At 42.5% G+C, this 18,075-nt stretch overlaps 1 protein-coding gene across 1 annotated transcript; it reads left to right on the top strand.

Moving 5' to 3' along the window:
- The first annotated feature begins 899 nt into the window (after positions 1–899).
- Positions 900–8,482, top strand: LOC121560344 (polymeric immunoglobulin receptor-like). The gene is made up of 9 exons (XM_045213411.1): positions 900–975; positions 1,168–1,473; positions 1,964–2,299; positions 2,470–2,581; positions 3,032–3,126; positions 3,334–3,374; positions 7,347–7,430; positions 7,677–7,736; positions 8,338–8,482. Exons 1-9 carry the CDS (start codon positions 900–902, stop codon positions 8,362–8,364), a joined length of 1,137 nt encoding a protein of 378 aa, XP_045069346.1. The 3' UTR covers positions 8,365–8,482.
- The last annotated feature ends 9,593 nt before the right edge of the window (positions 8,483–18,075 follow it).

The raw sequence follows: 18,075 nt of genomic DNA, 5'->3' as shown, positions 1-18,075 counted from the left end.
CTAAGAGTTGTGAAATGTTACCATATACGTGTGAAAATAGTATGAAAGCGATCAAAACAAATGTCATGAATATTTTTTAAGACATTGTATTATTCTCAAGATCATTTGTGATTTTGAGAGTGACATTCTGATGTATCTGAAGTAGTTTGCTGTATTGGAGCCAACAACAGAATGAATAGCTCAGTATTTAACATGACATTATGGAATGAGTTTAGCTTAAACTTGCAGCATTCTGAGCTAACTTTCACACTTATGCTTAGAGGACATCTGTGGTTGTGAGCTGTACATTTCCTATATAGAAAAGGGAGAGAGACAGAGAGCGTTCTTGTTGAACGTAAAATAATATCAGACTAGGTTGTGGTCCGGAGGACCCTGAACCATGAACCTGGTTTAAAATGAGAGTCTGTGGAGGTCTTGGTCTAGTCCCCATCACTACATCGCTGTAGCACATGACCCCTCAAATCTATCAATGTCTAGCACATAGAGTACATTTATCATATCGTTTCTTATATACCGAAATATAGATTTTTGACAATGGAAATATTGTGCATGTCACCCAATTATCAAATCTTTGTAATCATTAGTGGCCTATTTTCCAGTAGAGGGTAACAGGATAGTAGTGACTCTTTGTCCCAAAGAGCCCTTAGAGAAAGCTGAAAGCTTAAATAAATTACATTGTAGTGACTATGATTTTGGGGTTAAACTAGTCCATATGATGCAATAGTTGCTATCTGGCACTGAGGGGGCCATGTACACACAAACAGAAGCAGGAAGAGAGTTACAGACAGTGAAGTCTACTAACATTAGGAAGTAGAGTCATTCTGGCTGGTACCTTCGTCCTTGACAAACATTTGCACTCAGGTACCATATAATATACCAGGCAGACTGAAACCATAAACATGGCTCTTCATCTCTCCCTCCTCCTCCTCCTCCTCTTCCTCATCCTCACCCTCATCCTCTTTGTACTCTCAGCAGGTAAGGGTACTATTTCTACGAATTAAGGGCGAAGTCCCCTGGGTCTATTCACTTAAAACACTGTATAATCAATCTCAATCATGAACGAGCTGCGTGTTGGAGCAATGTGATTCATTTTGTATTTTTCCTTTGTACAGATTCTGTTAAATGTTAATTCTAATTTAAATGTGTTTTGTGTTGATGTGTCCACAGCGAGGCATGTGTCTGTGCAGACAGGAGGCTCCATCACCATCCCATGTCACTATGATCAGTATTACATAAATCATGTGAAATACTGGTGTAAAGGGTATAATTGGATTAGTTGCTCCACTCTAGTACGCAGTGACCATCCTAATAGCAGTGGTAATGCCTCAATATCTGATGACATCAACCAGAGAGTCTTCACTGTGACCATGACTGATCTGGAGCCAGAGGACTCTAAGACTTACAGGTGTGTTGTGGAGATCAATGGAGGACCAGATATTAGGATACAATGGTTCTACCTATCTGTCACTCCAGGTAAGATCCCTTCACTGCTTGTATCTAGTAAAGTAGAATGAATAGTGCTCAGCAATGTCCTATGGATTGTCCTGTAAACCTGCAATGTCAAATACAAATTAATGACCCAATTATAAATATCCTTTTACAACAAATGAAATGATAAATGTGTAACCAGTCTGAAATTCATAGACAGAGCTATACTGTTTACGTAGGTGCAAGAACTGACCGTGTTTTGAAGCTGGACAGCGTTTGTTTACAATTACATTGTTTACAAACAACTGAGTAAAACAAGAATATATTTGGGGTCATGATGGGGTAACAGTTGAACTAAACTCGTGAGGCAACTTAAATTCTTCAAGAATCAATGGCTATATATAATTATTATGAATTCAAAAGACTAACAATGGATGTACCAATCACAGACTGCAGCTTTAAGGAATTTGTAAGGAGCCTGTTGTAAAAACACATTTTTCTTCTCTGAATTCTTGTTTTTTACCTCTGTGTTCAGGTACTCCAGAACTCTATGTGGACCAACAGGAAGTGACTGGAGTAGAAGGAGGGAGTGTCACCGTCCGTTGTTACTATAGTAACTCTGGAAATATGAAGTGGTGCAGGATGGGTGGTGATTGTGTGAATAGGTATTCTGGGACTTTACATGGAACATCAGTGACATTAAAGCGGACTAGTGTTGCCAACAACAGAAAAGTCTTAACAGTGACTATGAGTGGACTGAAGATGGAGAACACTGACTGGTATTGGTGTGAAGTGGGAGAACTAGAGTTGCCTGTTCACATCACTGTCAGTCAACAAACTGCAACACAGAGAACCACTACAATGACGTCAAGTGAGTAGATCAATCACATACTTTATGATCAAACATGATTCACTTTGTTTTATCCAGTGGCATCATCTGGAATTCATTTTAATATTAACTATGAATATGATGTTGCTATACAACCTGACTATCTGGTATCCCAGTCATTTCATTGATGGCATTGTTATTTTATCTCACAGCAAACCAAGCTCCAACCAATCAACAACCCTCTGTCTCTCCAACTGCTGAGCCTGTTCAGACTGACAACACAAGTCAAGGAGCTGAGGGGAACATGGAGGACGTCCACCAGAGGTTATTATCACTCATTCAGCTGTATTATCCCACATATTATGGCAATTGTTAGATAATATGAACACAAAGAAACATTACAATTCCATCATACACTACAACAGTTAAAGTTAACCAAACACCCTCCCTAAATGCATATAAAGACTGTTAGCACTTCCTCTTGGGTATAATTTTTTTTTGGAGAAGTAGCATCAATTTTCGTGTTATTCTCACTCGTTTGCAAGGGCAAGTTACACACAAAAAAAAACGTTATTTGTATAGTAATAATCTCAATAATAATCATGTAATCTCTTCAGTTGCATGGTCTTCTTCCACACATGTGAATATCTAAATAATTGTTCCATTTATCACAAAAGTTCATACAGCAAGTTATTACTTTTTCACAAATGATACATTTATAATGATCTATTTTAATTGTGTTTTTGATTCAAGTTCTTCTATGTAATCCATCAGGTCCATAGATGTGAAAGTCCTACTGATTCCTTGGGGCATGTTGGTGGTGGTGACAGCTGGTATCCTAGTCACATGGAAGATGTGGACAAAGCATAGTAAGTAGTCATTTTATGTGAATATAAAAAAGGAGAATAGTTTAGAAAAATATGTATTGACATTGTGAACAACAGTATATTGCTTAGCTGTTATTGATCTTGAATGGCAAAAAGTATTTGGAGGAATTGTCTATAAGAAATCTATTCAGAGGTATTATTGTACTATAACAAACTCAGAAGTAATTGACATCTCCCTCTTTATTCCAGAGGACAATAAGGCCAAGGACCAGACAACTAACAACTCAGTGGTAGGATACACTTATTTTATTATATTCTATTATTTTCAACCATCTGCTTTTCTGTTCATGATTTGGGATCATCTACCATTTGACTCTAGTGTTACCTCTTCAGTTGGTTATCAATGAGTTGACATAAAAGGTCCCATATTCTGAACCCAAGGTCTTATAACACTCAAGACGTTGACAAATGATGTTTAAAAGACAGAGAACAGGAAGTTGTCAGTTCACTAAATATATCTCTGACTGCATCCTATTATGGAAACAAACAGTGGTTTAGTTGGTAAATAGACAAGTCCTGTTTCTCTTTGCTGTTTATTTCTTTGCAGTCTGCTGACCCTGAGCAGGACATTATATACAGCACAGTGAGCCACACCAGAGAAACAGCACAGCAGGTACAACTGAATAAACCTGATTTTGGTCTGTGGAGATCTTGGACTTGTACCAATCACTCCATCTCTGCATGGAGCTAAGGTTCTCTCTCTCTTTCTCTCTCCTCCATCTCTGCAGTGTGAGCTTGGGTTCTCTCTCTCTCTCTCTCTCTCTCTCTCTCTCTCTCTCTCTCTCTCTCTCTCTCTCTCTCTCTCTCTCTCTCTCTCTCTCTCTCAATTCAATTCAATTCAATTCAATTTTTCAATTTAAGGGCTTTATTGGCATGGGAAACTTATCTTAATATGGCCAAAGCAAGTGAAGTAGATAGTAATCAAAGTGAAATAAACACTAAATATATATTTTTTTTTTTTTTTTTTATATTAACAGTAAACATTACACTCAGAAGTTTCAAAAGAATAAAGACATTTCAAATGTCATATTATGTATATATACAGTGTTGTAACAATGTGCAAATAGTTAAAGTACAAATGGGAAAATAAATAAACATAAATATGGCTTGTATTTACAATGGTGTTTGTTCTTCACTGGTTGCCCTTTTCATGTGGCAACAGGTCACAAATCTTGCAGCTGTGATGGCACACTGTGGTTTTTCACCCAGTAGATATGGGAGTTTATCAAAATTGGGTTTCTTTTCAAATTCTTTGTGGATCGCTGTAATCTGAGGGAAATATGTGTCTCTAATATGGTCATACATTTGGCAGGAGGTTTGGAAGTGCAGCTCAGTTTCCACCTCATTTTGTGGGCAGTGTGCACATAGTCTGTCTTCTCTTGAGAGCCAGGTCTGCCTACGGTGGCCTTTCTCAACAGCAAGGCTATGCTCACTGAGTCTGCACATAGTCAAAGCTTTCCTTAAGTTTGGGTCAGTCACAGTGGTCAGGTATTCTGCCACTGTGTACTCTCTGTTTAGGGCCAAATAGCATTCTAGTTTGCTCTGTTTTTTTGTTTGTTCTTTCCAATGTGTCAAGTAATTCTCTTTTTGTTTTCTCATGATTTGGTTGGGTCTAATTGTGTTGTTGTTGTTGTTGTCCTGGGGCTCTGTGGGGTCTGTTTGTGTTTGTGAACAGAGCCCCAGGGCCAGCTTACTTAGGGGACTCTTCTCCAAGTTCATCTCTCTGTAGGTGATGGCTTTGTTAAGGAAGTTTTGGGAATCGCTTCCTTTTAAGTGGTTTTAGAATTTAACGGCTCTTTTCTGGATTTTGATAATTAGCGGGTATTGGCCTAATTCTGCTCTGTAGGCATTATTTGGTGTTTTACGTTGTACACAGAGGATGTTTTTGCAGAATTCTGCATGCAGAGTCTCAATTTGGTGTTTGTCCCATTTTGTGAATTCTTGGTTGGTGAGCGGACCTCAGACCTCACAACCATAAAGGGCAATGGGTTCTATAACTGATTCAAGTATTTTTAGCCAGATCCTAATTGGTATGTCAAATTGTATGTTCCTTTTAAAGGCATAGAAGGCCCTTCTTGCCTTGTCTCTCAGATCGTTCACAGCTATGTGGAAGTTACCTGTGGCGCTGATGTTTAGGCCAAGGTATGTATAGTTTTTTGTATGCTCTAGGTTAACGGTGTCTAGATGGAATTTGTATTTCTGGTCCTAGCACCTGGACCTTTTTTGGAACACCATTATTTTTGTCTTACTGAGATTTACAGTCAGGGCCCAGGTCTGACAGAATCTGTGCAGAAGATCTAGGTGCTGCTGTAGGCCCTCCTTGGTTGGCGACAGAAGCAACAGATCATCAGCAAACAGTAGACATTTGACTTCAGATTCTAGTAGGGTGAGGCCGGGTGCTGCAGACTGTTCTAGTGACCTCGCCTATTCGTTGATATATATGTTGAAGAGGGTGGGGCTTAAACTGCATCCCTGTCTCACCCCACGGCCCTGTGGAAAGAAATGTGTGTGTTTTTTGCCAATTTTAACCGAGCACTTATTGTTTGTGTACATGGATTTCATAATGTCGTATGTTTTTCCCCAACCCCACTTTCCATCAATTTGTATAGCAGACCCTCATGCCAAATTGAGTCAAAAGCTTTTTTTAAATCAACAAAGCATGAGAAGACTTTGCCTTTGTTTTGGTTTGTTTGTTTGTCAATTAGGGTGTGCAGGGTGAATACGTGGTCTGTCGTATGGTAATTTGGTAAAAAGCCAATTTGACATTTTTTCAGTACATTGTTTTCACTGAGGAAATGAACTAGTCTGCTGTTAATGATAATGCAGAGGATTTTCCCAAGGTTGCTGTTGACGCATATCCCACAGTAGTTATTGGGGTCAAATTTGTCTCCACTTTTGTGGATTGGGGTGATCAGTCCTTGGTTCCAAATATTGGGGAAGATGCCAGAACTATGGATGATGTTAAAGAGTTTAAGTATAGCTAATTGAAATGTGTGGTCTGTATATTTTATCATTTCATTGAGGATACCATCAACACCACAGGCCTTTTTGGGTTGGAGGGTTTGTATTTTGTCCTGTAGTTCATTCAATGTAATTGGAGAATCCAGTGGGTTCTGGTATTCTTTAATAGTTGATTCTAAGATTTGCATTTGATCATGTATATTTTTTTTGCTGTTTGTTCTCTGTTATAGGGCCAAAAAGATTGGAGAAGTGGTTTACCCATACATCTCCATTTTGGATAGATAGCGCTTCGTGTTGTTGTTTGTTTAGTGTTTTCCTATTTTCCCAGAAGTGGTTAGAGTCTATGAATTATTCAATTACATTGAGCTGATTTCTGACATGCTGTTCCTTATTTTTCCGTAGTATATTTCTGTATTGTTTTAGTGATTTACCATAGTGAAGGCGTAGGCTCAGGTTTTCTGGGTCTCTATGTTTTTGGTTGGATAGGTTTCTCAATTTCTTTCTTATGTTTTTGCATTCTTCATCAAACCATTTATCACTGTTGTTACTTTTCTTTGGTTTTCTGTTAGAGATTTTTAGATTTGATAGGGATGCTGAGAGGTCAAATATACTGTTTAGGTTTTCTACTGCCAAGTTTACACTATTACAGTGGAACATTTTGTCCAGGAAGTTGTCTAGAATGGATTGAATTTGTTGTTGCCTAATAGTTTTTTGGTAGTTTTCAACACTACTTTCCTTCCATCTATAGCATTACTTAATATTATTCAGTTCCTTTGGCTTTGATGCCTCATGATTGAGTATTGCTCTGTTCAAGTAGACTGTGATTCAAGTAGACTGTGATTCAAGTAGACTGTGATTTTCAATCCCTGCAGTGTTGAGCTGAGTATCTGAAGTTCCTATACTCTGTCTTCCTTTGCATGTAGCCATATGTTTACCTTCTGTCCTGTCCATTTCTAAGAGCCCAAACCCAGACAGCCACCATTATGTGATGTACAGCACTGTGATGTCTGATCAGTTCAGGACAGAACAGAAGTTCAACATATGGCTACATGCATCGTTGGTCTTAGACAACATTATGGATGTTACTCATAAAACGTCATAGCCTTGGCAAATTTGCATCTGTTTTAGAAAACAATTGTATTTACAGTTTCATTTTCTTTCTTGGAACAAGCAATAGATAAATGTACACTATAACAATATAACAATACATTTTTGTTATTTGGGTCTCTCTCTACCAGCAGGCCCCATTTCCTGAAGATGATGATGATTTCACATACAGCACTGTCATCCCCCAGCACAAGGCCCAACTAAAAGTACAGGCCAAGGTAAAGCTGCTCTGCTGATTAGCCACAGCTAGTATTATGTTATCAGAAACAACAGTAGGGTGATTGTTTCCTCAGTGTTAATATAGTCATGGTTATGTCACCATTATACCTATAGGCATAATATATCACCGTTATGTCACATATCACAATTACAACTGTCTTTCACAGAGAACTGTGTTTTAAACTGTACTCTCCATTATAACAGAACTGTCCCTGTTCACCTCTCTACCTGTTCCTCCTCTGTAGGCAGCAGAACCAGATGATAATGTGGTCTACAGCTCACTAGCTCTACAGGTGACCACACAGGTCAGTGTTGGTGTCTCCTCTGTCTGTTGTACCAGATGATGCTGATTTCTCAACAAAGATACAGACACCACCACATTGCTATGTGTTGTAAACGTCACTCTTTAACCACACACATCTTTCTTAGTCTTTTTAGTTTTGCTGCATGAAAAACTGTATAATCACATTGTGACCAGCTAACCTCATTGTTTTCAGTGTGTATCCATAACATTACAGTGTGGAGTGTGCCTGGGTTTAGGCTGAAGTTGCCACTAGATGCTGATCTTGGGTCAGATTTAAAAAATGTTCCCACTTAAGGTTAAGGTTAGGATTGGGGGAGGGGAAGCTGATCCTAGATTGGGGGAGGGGAAGCTGATCCTAGATTGGGGGAGGGGAAGCTGATCCTAGATCTGTATCTATTGGTCCTCTGTAGCTCAATTGGTAGAGCATGGCGCTTGTAACGCCAGTGTAGTGGGTTCGATCCCCAGGACCACCCATACGTAAAAATGTATGCACACATGACTGTAAGTTGCTTTGGATAAAGCGTCTGCTAAATGGCATATTATTATAATTATTGGAAATGTCACCACAATGAATGTGACTGAATGTTACACGTTCTCTCCAGCAGAGGGCAGCAGCAGCACAGCAGTGACTGACTGAGTGACCTTGGTGGAGTCCTTATCCTGGAAGGACAGCCCACTCCCCTCTCCTGGGTCTCAACATCTATCTGCCTCCAATATGCTTTTGTCATACCTCTTAACCCACCCCAGAAAGACCCCGCTATCCTTTTGTGTCCATAAACTACTGAAGACAGTCTGCTGTGTTAGTTTTCTTGTCACCCCATACACTATAATAATAATAATAATATGCCATTTAGCAGACGCTTTTATCCAAAGCGACTTACAGTCATGCGTGCATACATTTTTGTTTTGTGTATGGGTGGTCCCTGCGATCGAACCCACTACCTTGGCGTTACAAGCGCCGTGCTCTACCAGCTGAGCTACAGAGGACCACACACTATCTGTTATAGTAGTTATGTGTCACCCACCTTTTACCCCTGTCACTTGTTTTTTACATCATCATCTTATTTCTGTCACCTAATTAATTGTCCTATGCCTGTAACTAATCATGATCAAAAGTATAGATAGTATAGTTTAGTAGCTACTATGTATAATAACTACTGTACTGCGATAATAAAATGTACTATACTGTCTATATTGCACAATGGACATCTGTCACACCTGATGTGTATTTTTTATGGATTATCAGATAAAATTGAGTTAATCATGAACATATAGTTAACATTCTTTGTGGCTAACTGAATTGGGCCGTTTGTTTTTGTCTCTCTCTTCAAACACAGTGAAGGGAGCAGCACCAGGGTTGAATAGAGTTTGGGCTAGACCTTTGTCTCCTTGGTATCTTCTTGATTGATTACAGCATGAGGGGGTGAGGTTTGTGTAATTTAGGGCCTTGTCATGTTTAAACTAAACATGAGTGTGTGTGCAAGACAGGGGAGCGGGTGATTGGTTGGAGTAATAGTTCAGCCGTCCTCAGGGACAAAGGAAGTGGGCGGAGGAATAAAAGAGCAGGAAAACTGAAGAGGACTATATAAGATGGAGGGAGACCTTAAGGATGTGTGCCCCTCTGCAGACTGGTATCGGCTTTGTTGAAAACTTTAATAAAGTCATTTCTTGATGCAACAAAAACTCTGTAAGACCTTATTTGTAATAAAGTATAGTGGTTATTTTCCACAACACACCCTGATCTGTTTCACCTGTCTTGTGCTTGTCTCCATCCCCCTCCAGGTGTAGCCCATTTTCCCCAGTATCACCTCTGCATTTCTACCTGTGTTTTCTGTTTGTCTGTTGCCAGTTTGTCCTGTTTCGTCAAGCCTACCAGCGTGTTTTTCCCATACTTCTATTCTCTCTAGTCCCTGTTTTCTAGTTCTCCCGGTTCTGACCTATTCTACCTGTCCTGACTCCGAGCATGCCTGCTGTCCTGGACCTATCTGACTCTGACCTGGTTTACAAACCTCTGCCTGACCTGACCCTGAGCCTGCCTGCCGTTCTCTACCTTATTGACTCTGCCCTGGATTACTGACCTCTGCCTGCCCTTGACCTGTCGTTTGCCTGCCCACTGTTTTGTAATAAACATCTATGATTTGAACTGTTTGCATATGGGTCTTATCCTGATTCCTGATAGTACAAACTGGCTTACCCAGCAGACTCGGACAAGCTCTGCGACGCCGTCTCCTCCCACTGAGCCACCATTGCAAGACACGAGGAGTTACTTCACAACCTTATGGAAGGATTCCAGACCTTGGCTGAACGCCACGGCTGTGCTTTCCATACATTGCCGGAGAAAGTCAGCGGATTGTCTATTAGGCAGCAGCCACTACTTTAATCCCCCAGACTCTCAGCAACCCCGCCACCAGCGGCATTTCTTCCCAGCCTACCACGGTGTCCCGAGAACCTTGCTTACCTCCGGAGTGCTATGCTGGAGATTCTGGAACCTGCCAAGCTTTTCTCTCCCAGTACTCCCTCATCTTCTGTTCCGGTTGCCCTCGCACGTCCTCAATTTCCACCTCGCCTCCAAGGAATCCCGGAAATCTCCAAAGTCTACACTTCCGAGTGAATCCGATGTCACCCGAGTTCTCTCAGAAATCACAGAGGGTTGCCGACTCGCCTATGCAACTTGGCAGAGCTAGATTGTCTCCTGCCGAATGGTTACACAGAATGAACACATAGGGCTGTCATTATATTTCTACCTGTCCTGTAAAAAGACCCGGCTCATCAGGAGGTATGAGTACACTGGTGGCAATTACGGAGAATGTCCAGTCTCCCATTACTCGTACCCCTCTCCATGCCATCCTGCTGTGCGGTGACCGGTCCAAATCTCTCCCGGTACTCATTGAGTCTGGGGCCGACAAGAGTTTTATGGACGCTACCCTGGTGTCAGAGTTGGGAATCCCCACTCAAACCCTCTCCATTCCCATGGACGTCGGAGCGCTGGATGAGCATTCTATTGGCAGAGTCACCCACAACATGGTTCCTATCAACCTGCGAGTGTCAGGCAACCAACGCGAGACGATCCAGTTTCTACTTATCGAATCCCCTCAGGTACCCGTTGTGTTGGGGTTTTCATGGCTCCAAAGACACAATCCCCTTGTGGACTGGACTGTGGGTTTAATCAATGGTTGGACCGCATTCTGCCATGCTCAATGCCTGAAGTAGGCGCAGCATGCCCTGGGACGTCTTCCTGCAGGCTTGGGTAAAGTCTCGGACCTTTTCGCCATTCCCATGGAATACCAGGACATCCGGGAGGTTTTCAGCAAGGCCCGTGCCACCTCACTTCCTCCGCTTCGGCCCTATGACTGCGCCATTGACCTTCTCCCGGGCACTGCACCGCCTCAGGGGTGGCTCTATTCCCTGTCGGGTCCGGAGACCAAGGCGATGGAAACGTACATTGAGGACTCCCTGGCTGCAGGGTGTATCCGTCATTCTGCCTCCCCCGCCGGCACAGGGTTTTTCTTTGTGGAGAAGAAGGACAAAACCTTGCGCCTGCGTATCGACTACCGGGGCCTGAATGACATCACGGTTAAAAACCGTTACCCACTTCACCTCATCGCCTCGGCTTTTGAGTCTCTCCAGGGGGCTACCATCTTCTCCAAGTTGGACCTCCTGAACGCCTACCATCTGGTAAGGATATGGGAAGGGGACGAGTGGAAGACATCCTTTAACACGGCTAGCAGGCACTACGAATACCTTGTTATGCCATTCAGACTGACCAACGCTCCTGCAGTGTTCCAGACCCTGGTTAACAATGTTCTCCGTGACAAGTTGAACCAGTTCGTGTTCGTCTACCTCAATGACATTCTCGTTTTTTCCCACTTGGCTCAAGAACATGTCCTCCATGTTTTTCAGCACTCACCTCTCCCAAGGTCCCGATCACGTGGTCTCCAGCTGCACACCGGGCGTTCTTAAAACCTCAAGCACCGATTCACAACCGCCCCCATCCTAATCCATCCGGATCAGTCCCGGCAGTTCGTGTTGGAGGTCGACGCCTTGGACATCAGATTGGGGTCTGTCCTGTCCCAGCGTTCGGCCCAAGACCAAATGTTGCATCCCTGCACTTTCTTCTCCCATCGTCTCAACACCACTGAAAGGAATTACGACGCGGGTAACCGAGAACTCTTCACGGTTAAGATGGCGTTAGAGGAGTGGAGGCACTGGTTAGAGAGGAAGGAACACCCTTTCATAGTGTGGATGGATCACAATAACCTGGAATATCTCCACACCGCCAAGCGCCTCAACTCCAGGCAATCTCGACAGGCCCTGCTATTCACTCGGTTCAACTTCACCATCTCCTTCAGCCCGGGATCCAAGAATGTGAAGCCGGATGAGCTTTCACGCCTCTATAGCCCCTCTGCTACACCAATGGATCCTGAGACCGCCCTACCCTAACTCTTGTCTCGCGGCTGCATTCGTCTGGGGTATAGAGTACCAGGTCCGTGAGGCGCAGTGTTCCCAGCCGTACCCCGGGGAGGGGGCCCGGTTACCCAGATTTTTGTCCCGGACTCTGCCTGTTCCCCAGTTCTGGAATGGGCTCATCCCTCCCGACTGGCCAGCCATCATGGCTCCCGTCGGACCCTGACCTTTGTACTACTACCTTTTTGGTGGCCCACCTTGGTTCATGACGTCTCCATGTTCATCACCGCCTGCACTGTGTGTACTCAGAATAAAATTCTAAGGCAAGCTCCGGCTGGCCTCCTTCAACCTCTTCCCGTTCCTCACCGCACCTGGTCCCATATATCCCTGGACTTCGTCAAGGGTCTCCCTCCATCAGATGGCAAAACCACTATCCTCACGTTGGTGGATAGGTTTTCCAAAGCCGCCCACTTCATTCCCCTTCCCAAGTCACCCTCAGCCAAGGAAATGGCCCAGCTCATGGTGCAGCACGTCTTCCGGATCCATGGACTTCCGGTGGTCTCAGATCGCGGTCCTCTGTTTTCGTTCTGGTTCTGGAAGGCGTTCTGCACCCTCATTGGGGCATCGGCCAGCCTGTCCTCCTGTTTTCACCCCCAATCTAACGGCCAGTCGGAGGGAGCCAATCAGGATCTGGAGACGACTCTTCGTTGCCTCGTCTCTGCCAACCCCACCTCCTGGAGCCAGCAACTCGTGTGGGTGGAATACAGTGGGGGGAAAAGTATTTAGTCAGCCACCAATTGTGCAAGTTCTCCCACTTAAAAAGATGAGAGAGGCCTGTAATTTTCATCATAGGTACACGTCAACTATGACACACAAAATAAGAAAATCACATTGTAGTATTTTTTATGAATTTATTAGCAAATTATGGTGGAAAATAAGTATTTGGTCAATAACAAAAGTTTCTCAATACTTTGTTATATACCCTTTGTTGGCAATGACACAGGTCAAACGTTTTCTGTAAGTCTTCACAAGGTTTTCACACACTGTTGCTGGTATTTTGGCCCATTCCTCCATGCAGATCTCCTCTAGAGCAGTGATGTTTTGGGGCTGTCGCTGGGCAACACGGACTTTCAACTCTGACTTTCAACTGATTTTCTATGGGGTTGAGATCTGGAGACTGGCTAGGCCACTCCAGGACCTTGAAATGCTTCTTACGAAGCCACTCCTTCGTTGCCCGGGCGGTGTGTTTGGGATCATTGTCATGCTGAAAGACGCAGCCACGTTTCATCTTCAATGCCCTTGCTGATGGAAGGAGGTTTTCACTCAAAATCTCACGATACATGGCTCCATTCATTCTTTCCTTTACACGGATCAGTGGTCCTGGTCCCTTTGCAGAAAAACAGCCCCAAAGCATGATATTTCCACCCCCATGCTTCACAGTAGGTATAGTGTTCTTTGGATGCAACTCAGCATTCTTTGTCCTCCAAACACGACGAGTTGAGCTTTTACCAAAAAGTTCTATTTTGGTTTCATCTGACCATATGACATTCTCCCAATCCTCTTCTGGATCATCCAAATGCACTCTAGCAAACTTCAGACGGGCCTGGACATGTACTGGCTTAAGCAGGGGGACACGTCTTGCACTGCAGGATTTGAGTCCCTGGCGGCGTAGTGTGTTACTGATGGTAGGCTTTGTTACTTTGGTCCCAGCTCTCTGCAGGTCATTCACTAGGTCCCCCCGTGTGGTTCTGGGATTTTTGTTCACTGTTCTTGTGATCATTTTGACCCCACGGGGTGAGATCTTGCGTGGAGCCGCAGATCGAGGGAGATTATCAGTGGTCTTGTATGTCTTCCATTTCCTAATAATTGCTCCCACAGTTGATTTCTTCAAACCAAGCTCCTTACCTATTGCAGATTCAGTCTTCCCAGCCTGGTGCAGGTCTACAATTTTGTTTCTGGTGTCCTTTGACAGCTCTTTGGTCTTGGCCATAGTGGAGTTTGGAGTGTGACTGTTTGAGGTTGTGGACAGTTGTCTTTTATACTGATAACAAGTTCAAACAGGTGCCATTAATACAGGTAACGAGTGGAGGACAGAGGAGCCTCTTAAAGAAGAAGTTACAGGTCTGTGAGAGCCAGAAATCTTGCTTGTTTGTAGGTGACCAAATACTTATTTTCCACCATAATTTGCAAATAAATTCATTAAAAATCCTACAATGTGATTTTCTGGATTTTTTTTTCTCAATTTGTCTGTCATAGTTGACGTGTACCTATGATGAAATTACAGGCCTCTCTCATCTTTTTAAGTGGGAGAACTTGCACAATTGGTGGCTGACTAAATACTTTTTTCCCCCACTGTATATACACATATACATACACATACACATACACATACACATACACATACACATACATATACATATACATATATACATATATATATATACACATATATACACACACACATACATACACACATACATACATGCATACATACATACACATACATATCCTTTAAAAATATATATATATTCCCCTTTATTACTTTCCAACCCCGCCACCCTTTCCCTACTTGGAGTAAACTTGTGAACAACAATGCTTAGGCCTCTACTTCCAGCTTATACCTACTATCTACATTTTATGGACACAGTCAATTGTACAATAATTCTATTTTGTTTGTTTTTTCTCCTGAACTTCCTCTACTCTCAACCTCTCCGATCATTTTCATGATGTCCATCAAGTTTGCTTCTATATGCCATATCTTTCTAACTATGCTCTTTCACAAAAGCTCCCAACCTACAACCTATATACTTATTATGGACACAGTATGCTTACATTATTAGTTATCTTGTTATTATTTGTTGTTAGTTGTTATTAGTCCCATCCTTCAATTCCATTCAACACCTTCTATCTATCTTTTAACAACATCCATATAGGATTTATATTTGCCATATATATTTAAACTGTACTGTGATGTCTTACAAAAGGTCTGAACCTTTCTATTCTCATTGTTTCTACAGATTGTGAATTGAAAATAAACATTTTTGCTAAAAGTATTATTATGTTATTGATCGATTGACTATGACTTATCAGATTATCCAGTAATGCTATATGCAAGGTTAGCTCCAGGTAAATATTGCAATCCTTTAGCCATTCCTGGACCTGTGTCAAAAAATCAAGCTACAAGTGGACAGTACCAAAACAAATGATCTAATGATTCTTTCTCTTTGCAGCAAAATCTGCAGAGCTGGGAAGATTGTATCCCCCATATAAATAACATTCTATTGGTAGCAAGAATTTTATATAATAATTTAAATTGAAAGATTCAAAGTTTTGAAACCGGTGTCGTTTTGCGTGTCAGTTCATAAACACTATGCCATGGGATCGGTATGTCAAAAATCTCTTCCCAACTATTTTGCAATCTATATGGGACGGCTGTCAATCCTTTGGTCCTTAAATGAAACTGATATACCTTTATATTTATCACAGTTTTCCTTAACCAATTATGTTCTTTAATGCAAGGCCGACAGACAAGTTCCTTACTTTCTCCTCCTTCCACTCTCCTCTTCCATTTTTGCGGTAAGGCTGCAATTATTTGGTTGTAATTTTGGGTAGAGCAGACATTTGCATATGTCTTTGTTAGCTGCATGTGCGACATAACTCCACCAGTCCTACCGATGATATCATTTACAAAGATTCTACCTTTTTTAAACATTTTATCAAAAAAAAAAGGTGTTTTTGTCAATTAGTATATTTGAGTTTAACCACAATATTTGTTGCATTATTTGTTATTTCGTTTCTGGTGGATTAAATTGAAATTGCAACCAACTTTCTATGGCTTGTTTTAGAAATAGTGATATCTGGGAGATTATTTCCTTTTCAAATAACTGAAAGTGAGTGGTTGTAATCTGAATAAAGGGAAAAAGGCCATTCTTGAACATTGGTTGAGACAATCTTACTGATTTGCTAGAGAACCAGTTCAGATTTAAGTATTGCATGACTGAAGCTTTTAGTGATAGGTCTAATGCTTTAATGTGCTTTTGTGTGTTGTACTTAGTCAATTGAAAATGTGCTTAAAGTTTAGAAAAAACAACCTTTTTGATGATCTGTTTTGAGTTTTGTACTAAGAGTTGTGAAACGTTACCACATATGTATGAAAATTGTACCAAAGCAAAAAACAATGTGTGTGAGTTTGAGTGTGAAGTAGTTTGCTGTGTTGGATGCATTGCTCAGTAGTTAACATGACGTTGTGGAATGAGTTTAGCTGAAACTTGCAGCATTCTGGTAATGCAGCTTCCTGAATTAACTTTAACACTTTGGCTTGGAGGACATCTGTGGTTATGAGCTGTACATGACAAAGGGTTCATTTCCTGTATAGAAGAGGGATAAAGGGGCCTCCCAATTGGCGCAGCAGTCAAAGGCACTGCACTGCAGTGTTGAGGTGTCACTACTGCCTGGGGTTTTATCCCAGGCTTTGTCACAGCCAGCCATGAGCGGGAGTCCCATAGGGCGGTGCACAATTGCCCCAGCATCATCTGGGTTAGGGCAGGGTTTGGCCCAGGGGCTTTCCTTGGCACATCGTGCTCTAGCGACTCCTTGTGGTGGGACAACAGTCGTCAGTTGAACGGTGTTTCCTCCGACACATTGGTGCGGCTGGCTTCCGGATTAAGCAAGCAGGTGTTAAGAAGCAGCGCGGCATGGCGGGTCATGTTTCAGAGGATGCATGATTCGACCTACGGTCGGGTAAAATTACTACAAAAATCTTTAAAATAAGTGGGAGAGAGACAGAGAGCGTTCTTGTTGAACGTAAAACCACATCAGACTGGATTGTTGTCCAGAGGACCCTGAACCGTGACCTGGTTTAAAGTTAGAGTTTGTGGAGGTCTTGTTCTAGTCCCCATCACTACATCTCTGTAGGACAAGACCCCTCTAATCTATCAATGTCTAGCACATGTCACGACCCGGTGCGAGAAACAGTCACTAATAATTGTCAGAACCCAGAAGATGAGGCAGACACAGCTGTACTAGAGATGGTGGTTTAATTAAAGAACAAAATCTTCAGGCAAAGAAACTAAATCCACAATGTCCAAAAATAAAGCCAAGAGGCACAAAGAGGAAAACCTCCAAAAAACAAAAGAAACTCCACAAAGTGGTAAAAAACAGCAGGGATAAACAAACTTCAAAAGACTACTCAAACAAAACACAAGAACTAAACCAGAGAACCTCTGGAAAATCCCACCAGAGAAAAATCTATATAAAACAAGGCTTGGGCTGGGGCTGGGTGCTAACTTACAAACACTGAGCAAGGAACTGAGGAACACACAGGGTATAAATACTAACAAGGGAATGACCTACAGGTGCAAACAATAATTAGAGCAAGAAAAACAAAAGGTACAAAAAAAGGTGCAATGGGGACATCTAGTGACCAAAACCCAAACAGTCATGGCCAAAACCTGACAGAATCCCCCTCCTAGGAACGGCTCCTGACGTTCCTACCAGCCTTCTCAGGGTGGAGGGCCCTGAACTGACGAATGAGGTCAGGGTCCAGTATGTCCTTGGCAGGAACCCAGGAGCGCTCCTCGGGACCGTAGCCTTCCCAGTCCACCAGATACTGCCAGGACCGCTGCACCCGGCGGGAATCCAGTATCCGGTGGACGGTATAAGCCGACTGGCCACCGATGACACGGGGCGGAGGGGGGAGGTCTGCCTGCCGGGATAAGGGGAGAAAAAACAACAGGTTTTAATAAAGAAATGTGAAATGTTGGATTGATCTTAAGTGATCTGGGTAAGTGCAGGCGAAAAGTAACGGGATTGACTCTCCTGGCAATCTTAAAGGGACCGATGAACCTCTGGGACAGCTTGCGAGACTCCACCCGTAGTGGTAGGTTCTTAGTTGAGAGCCATACTCTCTGGCCGGGGTACAGGGTAGGACCGGGACG

The sequence above is a fragment of the Coregonus clupeaformis genome, unplaced genomic scaffold (assembly GCF_020615455.1).
Source record: "Coregonus clupeaformis isolate EN_2021a unplaced genomic scaffold, ASM2061545v1 scaf0111, whole genome shotgun sequence".
Taxonomy (NCBI): Eukaryota; Metazoa; Chordata; class Actinopteri; order Salmoniformes; family Salmonidae; genus Coregonus; species Coregonus clupeaformis.
Note: the sequence above shows the minus strand (reverse complement) of the source record. Positions and strands in the feature narration are given on the sequence as shown.